This window comes from Canis lupus, chromosome 36 (assembly GCF_048164855.1).
Source record: "Canis lupus baileyi chromosome 36, mCanLup2.hap1, whole genome shotgun sequence".
In the NCBI taxonomy this organism is placed as follows: domain Eukaryota; kingdom Metazoa; phylum Chordata; class Mammalia; order Carnivora; family Canidae; genus Canis; species Canis lupus.
This window is the reverse complement of record NC_132873.1, coordinates 18,791,256-18,814,881: the sequence shown is the minus strand read 5'-3', so window position 1 is coordinate 18,814,881 and position 23,626 is coordinate 18,791,256. Positions and strand designations below refer to the sequence as shown.

Below are 23,626 nucleotides of genomic sequence, written 5' to 3'. Positions count from 1 at the left end.
CCAACAGAAACCTCTTACATGGGGGATCCCTGGGTGGCGCAGCGGTTTGGCGCCTGCCTTTGGCCCAGGGCACGATCCTGGAGACCCGGGATCGAGTCCCATGTCAGGCTCCCGGTGCATGGAGCCTGCTTCTCCCTCTGCCTGTGTCTCTGCCTCTCTCTCTCTCTGTGTGTGTGTGACTATCATAAATAAATAAAAAAAATAAAAAATAAAAAAAAAAAGAAACCTCTTACATGTACTAAGTCTGCTGATCATAGGGTGCTCCAAAGCTTAAGCTCTTAAGGGAAATAGGACCTAGCTTTTTTTTTTTTTTTGACATTTTTTAAAAAAGATTTATTCATTTATTTTAGAGCAGGGGGAGGGGCAGAAGGAGAGGGGGAATCTCAAGCAGACTCCCTGCTGAGTGCGGAGCCCAGCACAAGGCTCAATCTCAACCCCAAGATCATGACTTGAGCTGAAATCAAAAGTTGAATGCTGGGGCAGCCCCAGTGGCACAGCGGTTTAGCGCTGCCTGCAGCCCAGGGTGTGATCCTGGAGACCCTGGATCGAGTCCCACATCAGGCTCTCTGTATGATGCCTGCTTCTCCCTCTGCCTGTGTCTCTGCCTCTCTCTCTCTCTCTGTCTCTATGAATAAATAAATAAAATCTTAAAAAAAAATAAAATAAAAAAGAGTTGAATGCTTAACCTACGAGCCACCCAGGCACCCCTTGGACCTCTTCCTAATATAGGCATGACTCTCAGGAGCAGGAGTACAACAGGCTTCCCTTACTATCACACACACAAAAACAGTGACCTAGACAAAAATGACAAGACATAGGAATTCACCTCAAAGAAAGAACAGGAACAATTCATGGCCAGGATTTATCACTACAGATACAAATAGGATGTCTGAACCAGAATTTAAAATGACAATCCTAAGGATTCTAGCTGGGCTTGAGAAAAGCATTAGAGAGATTCTCATTAGAGAATCCTTTACTGCAGAGACTAAAAAAACCCTAAAAACTAGTTAGGCCAAAATAAAAAATGCTATAACCAAGATGCAAAACCGACTTAATGCAATGACCACAAGGATGAACAATAAGGAATGCACATATATCCATACAATAGAACTATACTCAAACATAAAGACCAAACTATTGATACATGTAAAAACATGGAGGAATCTTTTTTTTTTATTTACTTATGATAGTCACACAGAGAATGAGAGAGAGGCAGAGACATAGGCCTCTCTATGAGGGAGAAGCAGGCTCCATGCACCAGGAGCCTGACGTGGGATTCGATCCCGGGTCTCCAGGATCGCGCCCTGGGCCAAAGGCAGTCGCTAAACCGCTGCGCCACCCAGGGATCCCAACATGGAGGAATCTTAAAAGCATTATGTTAGACACAAAAGATAAGTGGTTGCAGTGCACTAGAGTGAGAGAAGAGAACTGACTGCAAAGGAGCACAAGAAAGCTTTTTGGAGTGACAAAAATATATCACTGAATGAATCAGTGATATAAAAGATAAAATTATGGAAAATAACAAAGTTGAAAAAAGAGGGAATGAAAGGTATTGGATCACAAATGTAGACTTAAGGAACTCAGTAACTCTTTAAAGCATAATAACATTTGTATCATAGAGTCCCAGGAGAAGAGAAAGAAAAAGAAGCAGAAGGTTTATTTGAGCAAGGTTTATTTGAAAACTTCCCTAATCTGGGGAAGGAAACAGACGTTGAAATCCCACGAAGCACAGAGAACTCCCATTAAATTCAACAAAAGCCAGTCATCATCAAGACAAAACATAATCAAATTCATAAAGTACACAAAAGAAAGAATCTTGAAAGCAGCAAGGAAAAATAAGTCCTTAACCTCAAAGGGAAGACAGATCAGGTACACAGCAGATCTGTCCACAGAAACTTGGCAGGCCAGTGAAAGTGGCATGGTATATTCAACATGCTGAATGGGAAAAATATGCAGCCAAGAATACTTTATCCAGCAAGGCTGTCATTCAGAAGAGAAGGAGAAAGAGTTTTCCAGACAAACAAAAACTAAAGGAGTTAGTGATCACTAAACCAGCTCTGCAAGAAATATTAAAGAGGATCTTTGAGTGGGAGGAGGGGGAGACCAAAAACAACAAAGACTAGAAAGGAACTGAGAACATCACCAGAAACACCAACTCTACAGGTAACATAATGGCACTAAATTCTTATCTTTCAGCAATCACTCTGAATGTAAAAGGACTAAATGCTCCAATCAAAAGACATAGGGTATCAGAATTTATTAAAAACACAAGACCCATCTATATGCTGTCTACAAGAGACTCATTTTAGACCTAAAGACATCTGCAGATCGAAAGTGAGAAGATAGAGAACCATCTATCATGCTAACAGATGCTGAGAGAAAGCTGGAGTAGCCACCCTTATGTCAGACAAGGTAGATTTTAAACCAAAGACTAACAAGAGATGAAGAAGGGCACTATATCACAATAAAGGAGTCTATCCATCAGGAATATCTAACAATTGTAAATATGTATGCTCCCAACTTGGGAGCACCCAAATATATAAACCAGACTTGTAACCAGCAGAGAAATTGAATCAATAATAAAAAATCTCCCAACAAACAAAAGTCCAGGGCCAGATGGCTTCCCAGAGGGATTCTACCAAACTTTTTTGTTGTTGTTGAACATTTTATTGTTTGAGAGAGAGAGAGAGAGAGAGAGAGATAAGCAGGGGGGAAGAGCAGAGGGAGAACCAGACTCCCTGCTGAGCAGGGAGCCCAATGCAGGACTCAATCCCAGGACCTTGGGATCATGACCTGAGCTTAAGGCAGATGCTTAACTGACTGAGTCACTCAGGTGCCCTATCAGACATTTAAAGAAGAGTTAAAACCCATTTTTCTCAAACTCTTCCAAAAAATAAAAATGGAAAGAAAACTTCCAAACTCATCCTAGGCGCCTAGCATTACTTTGATTCTAAAGCCAGACAAAGACTCCGGTAAAAGGAATTGCAGGCTAGTATCCCTGATGAACATGGATGCAAAAATTCTCAAGATCCTAGCAAATCAAATCCAATAGAAATTCAGAAGAATTATTCACCATGATCAAGTAAGGTTTATTCCTAGGCTGCTAGAGTGGCTCAATATTTGCAAATCAATCAATGGGATATACCACATTAATGAAAGAAAGGATATGATCCCCCCAGTCGAATGCAGAAAAATTTGACAAAATACAGCATCTATTGATAAAAACCCTCAACAAAGATGGAACATATCTCAACATCATAAAAGCCATATATGAAAGTCCCACAGCAAATGTCCTCAGTGGAGAAAAACTGAGAACTTTTCCTTTACAATTAGGAACTAGACGGGGATCTTCACTCTTACCATTACTATTCAACATAGTATTGGAAGTCTTAGCCTCAGCAACCAGACAACAAAAAGAAATAAAACGTACTTAAATCAGTGGGGAAGAAGTCAGACTTTCGCCATTTGCAGATGACATTATACTCTGTGTAAAAAACCTGAAAGACTCCACCAGAAAATGCTAGAACTAATATATGAATTCAGCAAAATCACAGGATATAAAATCAATGTACAGAAATCTGTTGCATTTCTATATACCAAAAATGAAGCAGCAGAAAAATAATCAGTCCCATTTACAATTGCACCAAAAACAATAAGATACCTAGGAATAAACCTAACTAAAGAGGTAAAAGATCTGTACTCAAAACTATAGAACACTTATGAAAGAAATGGAAGAGGACACAAAGAAATGGGGAAAAAATTTCATGCTCATGGATTAGAATAAACATTGTTAAAATGTTTATACTACCCAAAGCAATCTACACATTCAATGCAATACTTCTCAAAATACCACCAATATTTTTCGCAGAGCTAGAACAAAGAATCCTAAAGTTTTATGGAACCACAAAGACCTGCAATAGCCAAAGCAATCTTGAAAAAGAAGCAAAATGGGAGACATCGCAATTCCAGAGTTCAAGCTGTATTCAAAAGCTGTAATCATCAAGACAGTCTGATAATGGCACAAAAACAGGCACATACATCAATGAAACAATAGAAAACCCAGAAATGGACCCATAAGTATATGGTCAACTAATCTTCCACAAAGCAGGAAAGAATAGCCAGTGTGAAAAAGTGTCTCTTCAACAGTGTTGGAAAAACTGGACAGCGACATGCAGAAGAATGAAACCAGACCACTTTTCTTACACCATGCATAAAAATAAATTCAAAATGGATGAGAGGAAAAACAATAAAAAAAATCAAAAATTAAAAAAAAAATTGATGAGAGACCTAAATGTGAGACAGGAATCCATCACAATCCTAGAGGATAATACAGGCAGCAACCTCTTTAACCTTGGCTGTAGCAACTTCTACAAGACACATTGCTGGAGACAAGGGAAACAAAAGCAGAAATGAATTATTGGGACTTCAGGATAAAAAGCTTCTTCATAGCAAAGGAAACAATCAACAAAACAAAGGCTGCCTACAGAACGGAGAAGATATGCAAATGACATCTGATAATGGGTTAATATCCCAAATCTGTGAAGAACTCAAACTCAACACCCAAAAACCAAATAATCCAATCAAGAAATGGGCAGAAGACATAAAATAGACATTTTTCCAAAGAAGACATCCAGATGGCTAACAGACACATGAAAAAATGTTAAACACCCTTCATCATCAGGAAATACAAATCAAAACCACAATGAGATACCACCTCACACCTGACAGAATGGCTAAAATTAGCAACACAGTAAAAAACATGTTGGTGAGGATGTGGAGAAAGGGAAACCCTCTTACCCTGTTTGTAGGAATGCAACCTGGTGCAACCATTCTGGAAAAGAGTATGGTGGTTCCTCAAAAAGTTAAAAATAGAACTACCCCATGATCCAGTGATTGCACTACTAGGTATTTACCCAAAGGATACAAAAATAAAGATTCAAATATATACATCCTGATGCTTATAGCAGCAATATCAACTATAGTCAAACTATGGAGAGAGCAAAATGCCCATTGACTGATAAATGGATAAAGAGGTGGTATATATGTATATATAATGTAATATTACTCAGCCATCAAAAATGAAATCTTGCCATTTACAGCAACATAGGTAAAGCTGAAGTAGTGTATTATGCTAAGTGAAATAAATCAGAGAAAGAAATACCATATGATTTCACTTGTGTGGAATTTAGGGAAGAAAACAAGTGAACATGTGGGAAGAGGAGAAAAGAGAAGAAGGGGGAGGCAAACCATAAGGGACCTTTTTAAAAAAAAAAATTCATTTATTTATTGAATGGTGGAGTGGAGGGGCAGCAAGAGAAGGAAAGAAAGAGAAGCAGACATCCCCCTGAGCATGGAGCCTGACTTGAGACTCCATCTCACAGCCCTGAGGTCTTGACCTGAGCCGAAATCAAGTCACTTAACCAGGGGAACCACTCAGGCACTTCAAGAGACTCTTAACTATAAAGAACAGACAGGGTTGATGGAGGGAGGAGGGTGGGGGATGGGCTAAATGAATGATGGGTATTGAGAGTACTTGTTATGATAAGCATTATATGTAAGTGATAAATCACTAAATTCTACTCCTGAAGCCAATATTACACTATATATGTTAACTAGAATTTAAATTTAAATTAAAATTTGGAAGAAAGAGAATGGTAATAGGAAACAAACATACCAATAAATTTTCAAAGTTGTGATAGTGGCATATGTGGAGTTGACAAAATAGACAGTGTCCAGAAAAAGTGCCAAGTTCATATGGGAATCCGTGTATAATGAGTGGCATTTCAAATTAGTGGAAAAAAAGACATGTACTTAATGGTGAGCATTTCGAAAATTAAGTGAACAAATAAATCAATGGAATGCACACTTTATACCAAAGTAAATTTTCCTTTTTTTTTTTTTTTTTTTTGTAAATTTTCCTTTAAATGTGATCTTCAAGGTAAAGGCTCGGCATTGATATGTGATACTTGGGATAAATTCAAACAATGGCTCAATACTAAGATTGTATAAGAGTGTGGTTTTGTCACGTAGTGTTTGGCCTGACAAGTTCCTTAAAAAGGAGTAGATATTCTGGAGTAGGGACGCCTGGGTGGCTCGGTGGTTGAGCATCTGCCTTTGGCTCAGTGGGTGATCCCGGAGTGCTGGGATTGAGTCCCACATTGGGCTCCCTACCTGGAGCCTGTTTCTCTTTCTGCCTATGTCTCTGCCTCTCTCTCTTTCTCAGGAATAAATAAATAAAAATTAAAAAAAAAAGATATTCTGGAGTAGACTGAGTTGATGAAGAAGGTAAGGTTTGGTACTTCAGTATCTGAGTGGGTGAACACTTAACACTCAGTGGGATTTTTCCCAGTTCTGTGCATGAATCTGAGATGGTTGCAAGTTCCATATTTTCCTAGAGTTGTTTTGAGATAAAGCAAAAGAACTTTGTTTAGACAAAGGAAATCGGGTCCCTGGGTGGCGCAGCGGTTTGGCGCCTGCCTTTGGCCCGGGGCGTGATCCTGGAGACCCGGGATCGAATCCCACGTCGGGTTCCCGGTGCATGGAGCCTGCTTCTCCCTCTGCCTGTGTCTCTGCCTCTCTGTCTCTCTCTGTGTGACTATCATGAATAAATAAATAAAATCTTTAAAAAAAAAAAAAAGACAAAGGAAATCTTATGGGTTCATTATGTATCTATTAATGTGTTTTATTTTTTCTACCAGAAAGCATTTTTACCCCCAATATTTACCTTTCATATTTGGAATGTCTGTGATTATCTGTAAGTCAAACTTACATTGGCTTTTCTAAGTTTGCCTAGAAATAGCCTCAATTTAATGGTTTGTTTCCAACATCTTTTTTCACCTTTTAGTATGAAGTTATGTGAACTTGAGTAGTTACTATAGAATATAAATTTTTAAGGTATTGGAATTATTTTGTTCATAACATGAAAGTAATTTTTAAATTATGTAGTAATATTCTGTTTTAATCATTATCTTCCTATTTTCTTCACACTTCACCCATCTCAAAGAGTTCTTTTATTTTTTTAAAAAGATTTTATATATTTATTCATGATAGACAGGGAGAGAGAGAGGCAGAGACACAGCCAGAGAGAGAAGCAGGCTCCATGCAGGTAGTCTGATGTGGGACTCGATCCTAGGTCTCCAGGGTCACACCCTGGGCCAAAGCCAGGAGCTAAACCTCTGAGCCACCCAGGGATCCCCTCAAAGAATTCTTTTAAAGTATATTAACTGGGAGCACCTAGGTGGGTCCGTGGTTAAGCATCTGCCTTTGGCTCAGGTCGTGATCTCAGGATCCTAGAATCTAGTTCCGCATCTGGCTTCCTGAAGGGAGCCTGCTTGTCCCTCTGCCTCTCTCTGCCTGTCATGAATGAATGAATGAATAAAAATAAAATAAAATAAATAAATAAATAAATATTTTTAAAAATATATTAACTGGTTCAACTCATTAATCTTGATACTATGGAATCATTAAAGCTTCCCTTCTCTTTCTCAAAAAAAAAATGTATTTCAGATACATCACTTTATGTTGCTATAAAACCCATGTAGTGAGATTCTTTTCATTTTGAACATTTATTCTCTTTCTCACAATACTTAATTTTAATCCTTTACATTGTGACAAAACTTTCATGGATTTGATATGGCAGAGGAACTTAAATTTAAGTATATTACCCCACAAAACCTTTCTTCCATTATGTGACATGGGTGTAGTTATCCCTATCACAGCAGCCACACAAGACAGGATTTGTCATATGCATTTACCTGTTGGGAGACCTGAACCATAGAAGAGTCAAGCAAATTGCTCGCAGTCACCTTGTTTCTGAGTGACAGAGCTAGAAGGAAAAGTTTTTTCTGACTCCAAAGTCTCTTTACTACCCACTGTTTTTATTCCACATGGGATTTAATAAATATTTATTGAATGAAAGAATGGCAAAGAGACTGAGAAGTTTCTGTCACTGAAGCATGTGTAAGGTTTTACATATTTATGTTTATTGAATGTGATGAACCTTTTTTTAAAATTTTAGAGTATTTTTAGAAACTACGATTTTAGTCTCTTAATTTCTATTAGGTTTGAGGTTTTTTTCAACTCTTGAACTTTTCATTTATATTTTCTGTTTGTATTATTATGATGGTGGTTCTGTTTTGTTTTGCAAATCAAAACCCTTTGACAGAATCTGAACCTGAACCACTGAGGGTATAATTGTAGGTAGAGCCATTGTTAGCCTGACAAATCAAGTAAACACCTGAATGTTTACTTTGATTACAGAGTTGAACTGTGAAATTAATCTACTTGCTGAATTTTTCTAAGATTTATCAAGAGAAATTAATAAATCATTGTGGTTTTCTGTTCCCTTTCAGCTTTCAGAAGAATTATTAGATAAATGGCTCTCTTACCCAGAGTCCCAGCATGTACCCCTCTGCCAACACATGCTTGGTTTTGCTATGAAGTCTGTTACACAGATGGTAATGGGTAGTACATTTGAAGATGACCAGGAGGTCATTCACTTCCAGAAGAATCATGGCACAGTAAGTCTTGGGACAAATGTAAAATTATTCTTTCATCAAATTGGATAGTTTAATGATACAGACTTCACCTCTCAAGAAGGTTTAAGGTCCTGTAGTGTAGAATTTCCTTGTTTTGAGCTAAAATGGCAATGCAAGCAAAGATAATTGTCTTTCTAAAAAATGTAAGAATTATTTTTTTAAAAGATTTTATTTATTTATTTGACACAGAGATTGAGAAGGCATAAGCACTGGGCAACAGCAGGCAGAGGCAGAGGGAGAAGCAGGCTCTCCGCTGAGCAGGGAGCCTGATGTGGGCTTGAACCTAGGGTCTCAGGATCATGACCTGAGCTGAAGGCGGACGCTTAACTGACTGAGCCACCCAGGTGCCCCAAGAATTACCTTTTTTAAGCAATTTTTGAAATTTAAAAAGTAGATGACTATAGAAATTTCCTTTTAATACTTATCAAATATGTTACTAAATTCTAGAATAAAGAGAAAAACTTTAATAGAACTAGACTATGTCCCATATAGAAAGAAATTAAAGCCAGTGGAACATTAGAATGCTAATGAAATGAATGTGACTTAAAGAAAAGCTAATTCAGTCTAAAACTGATTTACTTTTTTTTCTAAATTTGCATATGGAATTTATTTTATTCTATATTTTTAAAGATTTTTTTTTAATTTTTATTTATTTTATGATAGTCACACATAGAGAGAGAGAGAGAGGCAGAGACATAGGCAGAGGGAGAAGCAGGCTCCATGCACCGGGAGCCCGACGTGGGATTCGATCCTGGGTCTCCAGGATCGCGCCCTGGGCCAAAGGCAGGCGCCAAACCACTGCGCCACCCAGGGATCCCTTTATTCTATATTTTTATCAATCTCTGTATTAATTTATTTAATCCTAATATTAATTTAATTGATTCAAATCATACAAATGCAAGTCATTTTGCTGTATTTTGGGTCTCTGAAAGATTATTCCTTATTCAAATCTATAAAAAACATTTTGGTTAAATTATCAGGATAGTGTGTTTAAAATTAAAATCACTACGAATTATGGCTTTACACCCTGTTATTGTTTAATATACTTTTTCCCAATAAAATGTTTTAACTGCATATCTCTGATGATTAACAAATATACATTTCTTGTTAACATATTCAGGAGTGTAAAAATAAAGGTGGAAAAATCACTCTAACTTCCACTTCCTAGAGTAAACTAATCTGTACCCAGGCAAAATAAATTGGTTAAGGAATTCCTAAAATGCCTTCATATTTTAATGAAGAATCGATTTTTGACTCAGTTATTACCTGATTTTTTCATGTTGACAAGATAGCATTTTTTATTTTTTTAGATTTTATTTATTTATTCATGAGAGACACAGAGAGAGAGAGTCAAAGACATAGGCAGAGGGAGAAGCAGACTCCATGTAGGGAGCCTGATGTGGGACTCGATCCTGAGTCTTCAGGATCACGACCTGAGCCAAAGGCAGACGCTTAACCGCTGAGCCACCTAGGCATCCCAAGATAGCATTTTTTAAAAGAGGCATCCACTATTATTTCCAAGATGACCTGTTCTATATATTTTTATGCTGGTATTTTCTTTCTCTTCCTTTTTTCATTCTTTCCTTAGAACTTCAAAATAGAAAGAATTTCAAACTTAGAGAAAAAGTTGCAACTAGTGTAAGGAAGTCCCATATATCTTTTACCTAGATTCATCAGTTCACATTTTACCGTGTTTGCTTTTGTCATTCATTATCTACTTTATCTGTCTTTTCATTGCTCCCACTCTTACCTGAACCATTTGAGAGAAAAGTGGACATTTTGCTTTCTTTCCCTCCAAATACTTCAGTCTGTATTTCCTAAAAACAGAGTATTCTCTTACATAGTGACAACATAGTTTTCAAACTTGGGAAATTAAACATTTATACAATACTGTTATCCATAGCCCATATTCAAATTTATTTTCAGTAGTCAGACCTCTTTAATGTGGAACAGTTCCTCAGTTTCTCTTTGTTTTCTGACCTTGACATTTAACAAATACAGGGCAGTTATTTTGTGCAGTGTCTCAATTTGGATTTGAGTAAATTCAAACTATGTATTTTTTGGAATGTGGTATTCTTTTAACAGTACTAGAAGTTGTCAAAGGAAAGTTTTCAGACCATAAACATGACTTAAATTCTTTCTTCAAATGATCTTTTAATATCCACAGCACCACAGTGTCGCTGTTGTTCTATCATGCCACCAGGAATAATAACCAATTAATACATGCAGGGGCAATGACAACTGCATCATGACTGCTGTTTGGTTGACAACAGTTGAGAGATGCCATCAATTGTAGAATGTATACTGATTTCCAGATGTCAATCTGAAAAATGTACTCCTCACATATAGTTGCATACTGTGTTTCTGAAATGCCCCTCCAAAAACATTGTCCCAATTATTTTCCCAACGCTAGTGTGCTCTTTCCTTGACATTTAGAGTTATTGGTCCTTTAAATATTTGCCTATGTAATAAGTCAAAAGTGTTATTACATGATTATAATTTATATTTTTTATTGTTTATGAGGTTAAACATCATTTAATATTTTTATTGAACACTTGTGCTTCTTTTGTAGGATACTTTCTTATGTCCTTTGCCTATATTCCTACTGATGTGTTTCTTACTAATCAGAAAGAGCTATTTATTTTTTTAAATTTTATCTTTATTTTTTAAAGTAAACTGTGTGCCCACGGTGGGGTTTGAACTCATGACCCCAAGATCAAGAGTTGCATGCTCTACTGACTAAGCCAGCCAGTAGCCCAAGAGCTCTTTATTTATTTATTTATTTATTTATTTATTTATTTATTTATTTATGATAGTCACACACAGAGAGAGAGAGAGGCAGAGACATAGGCAGAGGGAGAAGCAGGCTCCATGCACCGGGAGCCTGACGTGGGATTCGATCCTGCGTCTCCAGGATCGCGCCCTGGGCCAAAGGCAGGCGCTAAACCACTGCGCCACCCAGGGATCCCAAGAGCTCTTTATTTTTATCTCAGTTTTCATTTATAGGGCTTAAAAGCATTTATTTTTAAATGCAATTCTGGATTTACAATAAAACTGATAGAAAAGGGGGTCTTGGGGATCCCTGGGTGGCGCAGCGGTTTAGCGCCTGCCTTTGGCCCAGGGCGCGATCCTGGAGACCCGGGATCGAATCCCACATCGGGCTCTCGGTGCATGGAGCCTGCTTCTCCCTCTGCCTATGTCTCTGCCTCTCTCTCTCTCTCTCTGTGACTATCATAAATAAATAAAAAAAAAAAAAAAAGGGGGTCTTGGTGGCTCAGTTGATTAAGCATCTGACTCTTGATTTCTGCCCAGGTCATGATCTCAGACTTGTGAGATTGAGCCCCACATTGGGCTCTGTGCTGGGTGTGAAGCCTGCTTAGGACTTTTTCTCTCCTTCTCCCTCTCAAAAGAAAAACAAAAATTGAGAGGAAGATAACAGAAGTTTCTTGTGTACGCCTTGCTTCCACACATGCATAGCCTTTACCATTATGGACATCACTTACCAGAATTGTACATTTTTTTCAAAGGATAAACCTATATATTGACATACCATAATTACTCCAAGGGTTCACAGTTGGTATTGTTCATTCAGTGGGTTTGGACAAATGTATAATGACGTATATCTATCATTATAATAACATATAAAGGATTTTCACTGCCCTAAAAATCCTGTCTATTCACCTCCTGCCCCTTCTTTCTGGCAAGCACCAATCATTTTATTGTATTCATAGTTTTGCCTTTTCTAGAAATGTCATATAGTTGGAATCATTCAGTATGTAGACTTCTCAGATTGGCTTCCTTCACTTACATATTTTTCACTTACATTTAAGCTTCATCCATGTCTTTTCATGGCTTGATAGCTCATTTATTTTAGCACTGAATAGTATTGCATTGTCAGGATGTACCACAGTTTATCCATTCATCTGCTAAAGGGTATCTTGATTGCTTACCAGTTTTGGCAGTTATGAACAAAGTTGCAGTGAAAATCTGCATGCAGGTTTTTTGTGTGGATATGTTTCCAACTCCTTTGGGTAAATACCAAGAGGTGTGATTGCTGGTAAAAGTATGTTTAGTTTTGTAAGAAACTGTTTTTGAGGATTCTATTATATATCCTCTGGTTTAGAGATTCTTTCCTAAGCTGTGACCAGTGTACTAATAAGCCTGTGAAAGGCATTCTTCATTACTGCTGCAGTGTTTTTTATCTCTAGCATTTCGTTTTGGTTGTTAGGATTTCCATCTCTCTGCTTACATTGCCTGTCTGTTTTTGCATGTTGTGTACTTTATCCTTTACCTAAGGATCCTTTAGAACCTTTAGCAACATATTAAGCAGAGTTATTTTAAATTCCTGGAGGCACCTGAGTGGCTAAGTCGTTGGGCATCTAACTCTTGGTTTTGGCTCAGGTTGTGGTCTTGGGGTTGTTAGAGCAAGCCCAGAGTTGGGCTCCACACTGGGCGTGAGGCCTGCTTGAGGTTATCTTTCTCCCCCTCCCCCCCCACCTCTCATGCCCTAAATTAATTAATTAATTAATTCCTTATCTGATAATGTCCCTGCCATATCCACATTCTCATGCTTGCTCTGTTTCTTCAATTATGTTTCCTCTGCCTTTGTAATTTTTTTTTTTTTTTGATAGCTGTATGTGATATACCATGTAAAAGAAACTGGTGTCAATAGGCCTTTAGTAATGTGGTGGTGAGGTGTTGGGAAAGGGAAAGCGTCCCATAGTCCTATGATTAGGTGTCAGTCTTTTAGTGAGCCTGTGCCTCTGGATTGTGAACTTCATAAGGGCTTCTCAGGGGGGTTTTCCTCCTCATTTAGGTGGGACAGGATGGCTAGTGGGCTGGAGTTTGGTACTTTCCTTCTTCCACACAAAACACTAGCCCTGACTGGAGTGGGATATTTCCCTTGTCCCAGACAGTTAGGCTCCAACAAAACCCCAGCAGGTTAGGCTCTGAGGGCAGGCCTTGTTAGGAAGAATAGAGTGTTCTGGTTTATTTCAAATTGGTTCCTTTTTCAGTCCCCCTGCTAGAAGCCCAAGGGGAATTTCTTCAGTTTTAACTGTGGGAACCTGGTTGAGCTCTTTGAGGTAAATCTCACAATATTTGGGGGGGGGGGGGGGAATCTGGCCTATGATTGGGTCTCCCTGGAGTTTTAATTCTCAAAGTTGTGTGCACTGAACCTCCAGCAGTTAATTACAGTTCAGGTTTTCCTACCCCAGAACTGGCTCCTGAGGTGGTTTCTGCTCGTGGGTCTCTCTCTGGTAAGAGGTAACTCCCTGTTTTCACGTGTCTCTTTAATCCCGGGCCCTTTCCTATCTTCCTCTTTTCCCAGTTTGTTTAATCCCTGGGTCTTCTCTTGTCTTAGGGTCCAAGAAGACTTGTTGATTTTTCAATCTGTTCAGCTTTTTGTCATTGGGATAAAGTAGCTAAATGAATCATGAATTTTTGCCCTCTGCTCTGTGTCATGCTCTGTTTCCTGGATCCATCCACCTGGATGGCTTAGGTCATGATCTTGGGGTCCTGAGATCAAGCCCTGTGTCTGGCTCCTTGCTCAGTGGGGAGTCTGTTTCTTCCTCTGCCCCTTCCCCCTGCTCATAAAAAAACAGAAACAAAAACCTCCTTTCTTGCTTTAAGGGTAATCCTAATATAAACATTTACTCTACATTTTCTTAATACTTTTAATAATTTAAATTTTCACATTTAAAAAATCTATAACATATATCTTTGTAAGGTAAGAGTTAAGGACTCTTAACTATTAATAATTATTCAAATATTTAGCATGAATGTTGTATTCTTTCCCTATGTTCTTTCACAAATTTTCAATAAGCTAAGGTTTTTTCAGGAACTAATTATCCAGTTTTGAAATAATTAGAATTGGGATCCCTGGGTGGCGCAGCAGTTTGGCGCCTGCCTTTGGCCCAGGGCGCGATCCTGGAGACCCAGGATCGAATCCCACGTTGGGCTCCCGGTGCATGGAGCCTGCTTCTCCCTCTGCCTATGTCTCTGCCTCTCTCTCTCTCTCTTTCTGTGACTATCATAAATAAAGAAAAAATTTTTTAAAAAAAGAAATAATTAGAATTCTGTTTAATTGTTTACTATCCCTAAACCTTAGACTAAATATTTACCCTTTTTTCTGAATCTCAGTCAATGCTTATTGTATCATAGATGAAGTGAAAACTTGGAATTCCCTATGAATTTGATTTATCCACTGTTAAAATAAAGTTGAAAATTGGCTCCACTGCCATGTCCTTTTAGTCCCCATTCCTACACCTTTTAAAGAAAAGAGACTTTTGACTTTCTAGTTATAATTAGTTTTAAAGTACCCTGACTGAAATTATTAAAATATAGTTGTATTCTATCCTCAGAGACTATGAAGTAAATTATTCAGCCCACTTAAAAGGGAGAGCTTAATTATCAGATATGTTGGTAAGATAGGAGTTCCTCAATTATTGGCTGAGATTGCTTGTTATTACCTAAAAAAAATCTACTTTATTAGATAATAGATGTTTTCCTATTTTCAGGTTTGGTCTGAGATTGGCAAAGGCTTTTTAGATGGATCACTTGATAAAAGTACTACTCGGAAAAAACAATATGAAGATGGTAAGTTTTGCCACTCTTAAATTATAGTAATGACAGAAGGATATGTGCCCCAATTTTAATAAGATTCTCTCTGAATCATGAGATTCCTGTATATTTTCTGTCTTTATGTTTTTCTCCTACATTTCCTATATTAAAGTTTTTTACTAAACAAAAGAGAGGTAAAAGCAGTGAATCAGTAAATGAAACTCTAGTACTCACTCTAGAATGAGGCTGGTATAGCCTATAGGAAAATGTAAGGGTATAGTTTTAGGAAAGCAAACTTGATAATTCATATTAAGATACATAAATAATGAATGAAATTATCGAAGAGAAGAAAAATGTTATTTTTTTTTTGTCGTGCTATTTCTGTAAATAGAAAACCAGAAGCGATCTAAATGTCCAACAATATAGATAGGAATTGCTAAAGAAATAATACCAACTTAAATATTGTATAGATATTTGTAAAATATGTAGCAACATAACATTCTTGCTATTATAACAAGAGTAAAAATATTTTCAAAATTGTTGGGCATTAGTTATAACTTTGTAAAATCTAACAAAAAAATAGCAATTTTAGTTTAAGATGACTCCACAAAATTATTCTATTTTGGTTGTATATCTTCTGTCAGTAATTTAATTATTGTAATCCTTTAATACCTTTATTTTGACCTGCTTCAATTCTTTTTTTTTAGAAGCAGGGTAAATTGAAATACATGGGCTGTATTGGAACAGTGGATTATTTTTCATATATAATCGTATTGCTTCCCAGTATTCTCATCCTTCATTCTTTCAATAAATGTTTATTGAGGGTTGTAGGCACTGTTTTGTGTGTAGGAGACAAAATTCCCCACCCTCATGGGGCTTACCATTCTAGTGATTCCCTTGATGTCCAACATAAACCCAAAAAAGCCAATTTAACAGACACATTTTCTGCACTCTGGTTTTTGTTGCCTTTGTGATTATCTTGATGGATGCATTAAGACTAATTCCCCTTAATAAAAAATGTATTTCACAAATATTGGTTCAATTAATACAAAATAAAAATTAATAATTTATATTCTTTTATTCTAAATAAAAGTAGCTTTTCTAACATGTTATGTTCCTTAGGTTTTAACACTGGCATAAATCAAATTTGAACTTTTATTGAAAATGATTCTTTGGAAAAAAAAAAAAAAGAAAGAAAATGATTCTTTGGTATTTATGTGAGTAGGATTCCATGGCTGAATCAGTGCATCCTTTGTTTAAGTGAGTCATTCTTAACCTGGTCTGTACATTAAAATCCCCTCAAGAACTTAAAAAAACCCTGAATTTCAGGCTTCACTCTAAACCAGTTTATTCAAAGTCTAAGAGAGAGGCCCCCTGTGCATTAGATATATCTGTGATATATCTAGCTTTGCAGAGTATTCTGATATATTGGTAAGGTTGAGAATATATAGCAATAGTTCCCAAACTGCTACACATTGAATGTTTTAAGAAATACAGGGGGCACCTGGCTGGTGCAGTTAGAAGAACATGGGCTTTTTGTTTTTTTTTTTTCTTTTAATTTTTTATTTATTTATGATAGTCACAGAGAGAGAGAGAGGCAGAGACACAGGCAGAGGGAGAAGCAGGCTCCATGCACTGGGAGCCTGATGTGGGACTCGATCCTGGGTCTCCGGGATCGCGCCCTGGGCCAAAGGCAGGCGCCAAACCGCTGCGCCACCCAGGGATCCCTGGGCTTTTTGATCTCAGGGTCATGAGTTCCAGTCCCACACTGGGTGTAGAGATTACAAAATAAATAAATAATTAATTAAAAAATAATAAATATTGACACCAAGCTTCCATTCCTAAACATTTGGATTTAATTGGTATGAGGTGTGACTTGTACTTTACAATTTTTTTTTTTTTTTTTTTTTTTTTACGAGAAAGCAAAAGTAGTGGGTGGTGGGATAGAAGGAGAGAGAGAAAATCTTAAGCAGACTCCGTGCCTACTGTGGAGCCCAACACAGGGCTGGATCTCTCTACCCGAATTATGACCCAAGCCAAAATCAAGAGTCAGACACTTAACTGACTGAGCCATGCAGATGCCCCTACTTTATGATTTTTTAAAAAAAGCTTCCTAGGTGATTCCAATCTGTAGCAAAGTTAGGAACCACTGCATCACAGTGTTAATTTTTCATTTATTTATTTATTTATTTATTTATTTATTTATTTATTTATTTATTTATTTATTTTAGATTTTTATTTATTTATTCATGAGAGACACACAGAGAAAGAGAGAAAGAGAGAGGCAGAGACACAGGCAGAAGGAGATGGAGGCTCCATGCAGGGAGCCCGATGTGGGACTCGATCCTGGATTCCCAGGATCAAGCCCTGGGCTGACGGCAGCACTGAACCACTGAGCAACCTGGGCTGCCCTAATTTTTCATTTTAATCACTAATGTGTTACATTTCTGCAATTCTATAACTATTTACTGAATATCTATAATATTATGGTATATTTTTGGTGCTGGAGAGATGTCCATGAACAAAACAAAACAAAACAAAAATGCCTATCTTTGTGGTACCACATTCTAGTGGGAAGTGGCAGACAGTAATCTAAATAAGTAAACCAAATAGTGTGTTAAAAGATGAAAAGGGCCATGGAAAAAATTAAATCAAGAAGGAGGATAAGGTGTGCTAGGAATGGGGAGGTTGCAATTTTAAATAGATTAGGAAGGGCCTCGGGCAGCCCCGGTGGCGCAGCGGTTTAGCGTCGCCTGCAGCCCGGGGTGTGATCCTGGAGACCGGGGATTGAGTCCCACATCGGGCTTCCTGCAGGGAGCCTGCTTCTCCCTCTGCCTGTGTCTCTGCCTCTCTCTTCGCTCTCTCTGAATGAATAAATAAATAAATCTTAAAAAAAAAAAAGATTAGGAAGGGCCTCAGTAAGATTAGGTGACTTGAGCTAACACTTGGAAGACATAAGGAAACCATTGAGGGCAGATCATGTGGCTCTCCACATGTCCAAAGGAAAAAGATTCTATGTAGAGGAAAAGTAACTGCAAAGTCCTTGAGGTGGGATTCTGGTATATTTGGTATACAAAGAACTTTTTGGCTGGAGTAAAGTCAGTCACAAGAGTAGAAGTAGAGAAATGAGGCCAGAAAGACTGGGGGGATAGCTCTTTGTGCGACTAGGTTGTTACTATGAGATAGGAAGCCACTGGAAAGTCTTGGCAGTTATAATCTGAGTTATGTTTTTTTTTAAGATTTTATTTAGAAAAAATAATAAAAATTTTAAGTAACCTCTACATCCAATGTGGGGCTCTAATTTACAACCCTGAGATCAAGAGTTGCATGCTCTTGGGACACCTGGGGGGCTCAGTGGTTGAACACTTGTCTTTGGCTCAGGTTGTGATCCCGGAGTCCCAGGATCAAGTCCTGCATCAGGCTCCTTGCATGGAGCCTGCTTCTCCCTCTGCCTCTGTTTCTGCCTCTCTCTCTTGCTCTGTCATGAATAAATAAATAAAATCTTAAAAAAAAATTAAAAGTTGCATGCTCTACCAAGTCAGCCAGGTGCCCCAATCTGAGTTATGTTTTTATTTTATTTTATTTTTTATTTTATTTTTATTTTACTTTATTTATGATAGAGAGAGAGAGAGAGAGAGAGAGGCAGAGACATAGGCAGAGGGAGAAGCAGGCTCCATGCACCGGGAGCCTGACGTGGGATTCGATCCCGGGTCTCCAGGATCGCGCCCTGGGCCAAAGGCAGGCGCCAAACTGCTGCGCCACCCAGGGATCCCTGAGTTATGTTTTTAAAGGGTCATTCTGGCTGCTGTGATACATTATGAGCACCTAGAACAGAAGCAGAGAGACTAATCAAGGGCTGTTGCAATGAACCATGCAAGAGAAATAATGTGACTCGGACTAGGTGGTGGACAGCAGAAAATACAGAATAAAAAAAAAAGTAAGGAAGAGTAATTCTGTATTTTGAAGTTAGAATACCAACACTAGCTGACAGGTTAGTTGTATGATGTAAGGGAGAAGGAGACACCAAGGTTTTAGGCCTGAATATTTGGAAAATGAGGTTGTTAGGGAGATGGGGCAGACTTGGGAAGATCTGGTTTGGGAGGGGAAAGATCAAGAGTTCATTTGTGCATATGTTATGTTTAATAGGCTTCAGACATCTAAGTGGAGATGCTAAATTAGTTGTTAGCTATATGAATCTGGAGTTCAGAGGAAAGAGATCCTGACTGGAAATATTAATTTAGGAGTATTCAGTCCATAGATTGTATTTAAAGCCTTGAGACTAGTGACCATCAAGGTAATGAATGTAAATAGAAAAAGAAGAGAGGTCCAAAAACTGAGTCCTGACCTTGGACATTCTATGATTAAGACGTTTGAGAAATGAGAAAGAATCATCAAAAGGCCACTGAAAATGAGCAGGCAGCAAAGTAGGGGAAGGTATGGGGTCCAGGAGAGCATGGAATTCCAAGATCCAAATGAAAATCTTAACACTTAGAGAGTATTTGATCAACATCATCAAATCCCTTGACGGGTCAAGTAAGATGGAGACTGAGGAATGACCCCTGGATAATTTTGGCTGTTGGATAGAAGTTATTTATCCTATATCTTTTTGGTTTCAGAAATTTACAATTCTGATTATTTCACATCTGTTTCTGTCCCTTTTTAAAGATTTAATTTATTTATTCATGAGAGACAGAGAGAGAGAGAGAGAGAGGCAGAGACACAGGCAGAGGGACAAGCCAGCTCCATGCAGGGACCCCAATGTGAGACTCAATCCCGGGACCCCAGGATCACGCCCTGGGCCGAAGACAGGCGCTAAACCGCTGAGCCACCCAGGGATCCTCCCCCCCTAAATTCCTGATGTGGGAAAAGAGTGGAGTTAAGAGGGCAGAATTTAGAAGGAAAGTAGACAGTATCAGAGGAGAGGTTTATGTGTGTGAAGGCTTTCCAGGTGCTGGCGTTAGTTCTAGTTCTTGACCTGGGTAGTGATACTATGGTGATAGCATATAATTTATAATTATCCCTTAAATTGTACATATAGTTTATGCAGATTTTTGTATGTAAAATTTAGCAAAAAGAAAAGTTGATGAATCTAAATATAAATCAGCTTCTTAAAAATTGTTGGGTATAACTCTTTTTTAAGTTTTATTCTGCACACAGCAACATTGTACAGAAATATTTTTAAAAGTTCAGTCTTTATAAGTGCTTATTCTAAAATCTTTTTTGTATTTCTTCTCTAAGCTCTTATGCAACTGGAATCTATTTTAAAGAAAATCATAAAAGAACGAAAAGGAAAGAACTTCAGCCAACATATTTTCATTGATTCCTTAGTACAAGGGAACCTTAATGACCAACAGGTGATGTGATTGTTAAATGTTTATCAAGTAAACAATGATCATACATGTATAATGTGCTTTGAATTCACTTTAATCCAGATGCCCTCCTAATATTCAATGGCTTCTCTTTTATTGTACATCATCCATAAATAGTACAAGTATTTGGTCTCTTGTTCTTTAGCTCTTTGAAGCAACTGTGTATTATTTACTTTTGGGTAGGCAAATATTGAATCAAATTCCCCAATCATAAAAGAGGAGGACTTACATGACTAGGTTTGGCAGCTTGGCTTGCTCCCAGAGCGCCTGTGTTACCCCTGGCGTGCCACTTGTTTGTGTTATTGTCAGGCCAAGGATGAGAGTGGAGCCATCATTTCCACACCTGTTCATGGTGGGAATCTTTTGCCCACTCTCCACATACAAGTCTTCATAGAATGGTTTTCTGGATGTGTGAAGGTGCAGAAACTGAGTGAGACCCCAAGGACAGCAGCAGCCTCTCCTCCACTGTTCGTGAGGCTGCGTTGCTGCACCAGACCAAGCCTGAAAGATGGCACTGAGCCAGTTTGTTTGCAAAACACAGAGCAGGAGCCGGTGATAACACCAATAAATGTTTATTGCATCAAAAAGCCAGTGCAGTTTTTAGGTTGTGTTTTACCTTTTTTTTTTTAAATTTTTTTTTATTTATTTATGATAGTCACACAGAGAGAGAGAGAGAGAGGCAGAGACACAGGCAGAGGGAGAAGCAGGCTCCATGCACTGGGAGCCCGATGCGGGATTCGATCCCTGGTCTCCAGGATCGCGCCCTGGGTCAAGGCAGGCGCCTTTTTTTTTTTTTTTTTTTTAACTGAAAACATTGTAAAGAAATACTATGCTTTTTTCCTTTTTCTTGACCCTAATTCTATACTATAGGTTATTTTAGTAGGGTCTAATACAGGCCACTTTACATTTTACACTTTCTAAACTTAGTTTCCTCTCCTAGATCCTTGAAGACAGTATGATATTTTCTCTGGCCAGTTGCATAATAACCGCAAAATGTAAGTATGAATTGATTTCTTTTTGAGATAGATTATAAAATATACACAGGTAAAATAAAGGAAACATTGTTTGCAAGACCTCTTTATAATTTTCTTTCTTTTAGACTTTTTTATTCTTGTTTGAAAGGCTTGATTCACACAGCTACCTTTTTTTTTTCACCCCAGGTGCTCTATGCCACCTCTGAACATTGCCATAAATTTCTTGACACAGTTTATGGATTGTGAATTCTAGTTAGTGCCTTTAAATGAACTGCTATTGACACCTTTCCAACCAGAGCAGCGAGCTTTTCAATTTCCTGCTGCAGCTTTTCACTTTGACTCCAATCCAGTTTGCTATTATTAAGGTCTACCAACAGAGGATATAGGCCACAGAAATCATGATTTAAAAGAACTCCTCTCTTGGTGGAATTGAAGGAGACTTTTATTTAAAATTCTAAAATGTGTGATATATTTCTAAGTTTCCTTACTGCTTTTTAGTTTAGCAGAGTACCATTCATTCACATGGTATTTATAGAAATTTGCATATGTTTATAGAAATATACTAATAAAAAATGCTAAAGGAAGTATTAAAACATCAGTTTGAAATAAAAAAAATTATGTTCATTTGAAGGATTTCATTTACAATTCTCTCTTTAAAAACAATGATTAAAAATGTAAACTTTCAGGATTCCTGGGTGGCTCAGCGGTTGAGCATCGGCCTTTGTCTTGGAGGTGACCCCAGAATCCCGGGATCAAGTCCCATATCAGGCTTCATGATGCTGACATGGAGCCTGCTTCTCCCTCTGCCTGTCTCTGCCTCTCTCTCTCTCTCTGTGTCTTTCAAGAATAAATAAATAAAATCTTTTTTTTTTAAAAATGTAAACTTCCCTTATGTTTTTCTTCTTTGTAAAATTTTTGACATCTAGAGACGCTTGGATGGCTCAGCAGCTGAGCACCTGCCTTTGGCTCAGGGCATAATCCTGAATTCCCGGGTTCAAGTCCCACATCGAGCTTCTTGCATGGAGCTTACTTCTCCCTCTGCCTGTGTCTCTGCCTCTCTCTCTCTGTCTTTCATGAATAAATAAATAAAATCTTAAAAAAATTTTTTTTTGACATCTAGAGATGTCCAGGTATTAGAGATTAAATGGGATTTAGGTGGGGCACCTGGATGGCTCAGTCGGTTAAGTGTCTGCCTTCGGCTCAAGTCATGATCCCAGGGTCCTGGGATCGAGCTCCACATCTAGCCCCACATTGGGCTCCCTGCTCAACACGGAGTTTGCATCTCCTCTTTCTGCTCCTCCCTTCCACTTGCACTCGCTCTATCAAATAATTAAAATATATATATTTTTAAATGGAATTTATGGCATGCCTGGGTGGCTCAGCAGTTGAGCGTTGGCCTTTGACCCAGGGTGTGATCCCAGGATCTGGGATCGAATCCCACATCAGACTTCTTGCAGGAATCCTGCTTCTCCCTCAGCCTGTATCTCTGCCTCTCTCTTTTTGTCTCTTATGAATAAATAAAATCTTTAAAAAAATAAGAAAAGGATCTCTGAATGTGGGGTTGTGCCATCAACCGATTCCCAAGTGATTTTGAGGACCATTATCCTAAGCAATAACCAGTGCCCATTCTTTTTTTTTTTTTTTTTAATTTTTATTTATTTATGATAGTCACAGAGAGAGAGAGAGTCAGAGACACAGGCAGAGGGAGAAGCAGGCCCCATGCACCGGGAGCCTGACGTGGGATTCGATCCCGGGTCTCCAGGATCGCGCCCTGGGCCAAAGGCAGGCGCCAAACCGCTGCGCCACCCAGGGATCCCACCAGTGCCCATTCTTGATCCAGTGTATTTACCATTACAAATAAAAATTTAGAATATTGATGTATATATAGGTAAATATCCTGCTACTTTAATTTGTATGAATCATTTCATTAGGTCTCCTGAAAGAACTGATAAATCAATATTTTTATTACACAAGGTTGGGTGAACCAGACAATCCATTACAGTTACCAACATTTAACACTCCTCCAGATAATGGAGTTTATTTATTATCATTACGGTTTAACTGAAGGTAAAATGCATTTTTGGCTTCAGTTACTTGCCAGTTTTAAGAAAGAAATTGCAGATCTCTTTAGGAGTATTATATAAATATTCATGTTCTGTTCAAAGAAGTACAAATCTTGTGAACA

General features: G+C 38.1%; 1 protein-coding gene across 8 annotated transcripts in view; it reads left to right on the top strand.

Moving 5' to 3' along the window:
- Positions 1 to 23,626, top strand: part of CYP20A1 (cytochrome P450 family 20 subfamily A member 1) — a 70,248-nt gene that overhangs the window by 17,390 nt on the left and 29,232 nt on the right. For 7 of the 8 annotated variants that reach the window (XM_072813062.1, XM_072813067.1, XM_072813066.1 and 4 more), the window contains 4 exons: positions 8,352 to 8,519; positions 15,056 to 15,134; positions 20,337 to 20,452; positions 21,408 to 21,462. In XM_072813062.1, coding sequence (XP_072669163.1) covers positions 8,352 to 8,519; positions 15,056 to 15,134; positions 20,337 to 20,452; positions 21,408 to 21,462 — 418 coding nt within the window. The remainder of the gene's footprint in view (positions 1 to 8,351; positions 8,520 to 15,055; positions 15,135 to 20,336; positions 20,453 to 21,407; positions 21,463 to 23,626) is intronic. The other variant, XM_072813063.1, reaches the window with a different exon arrangement.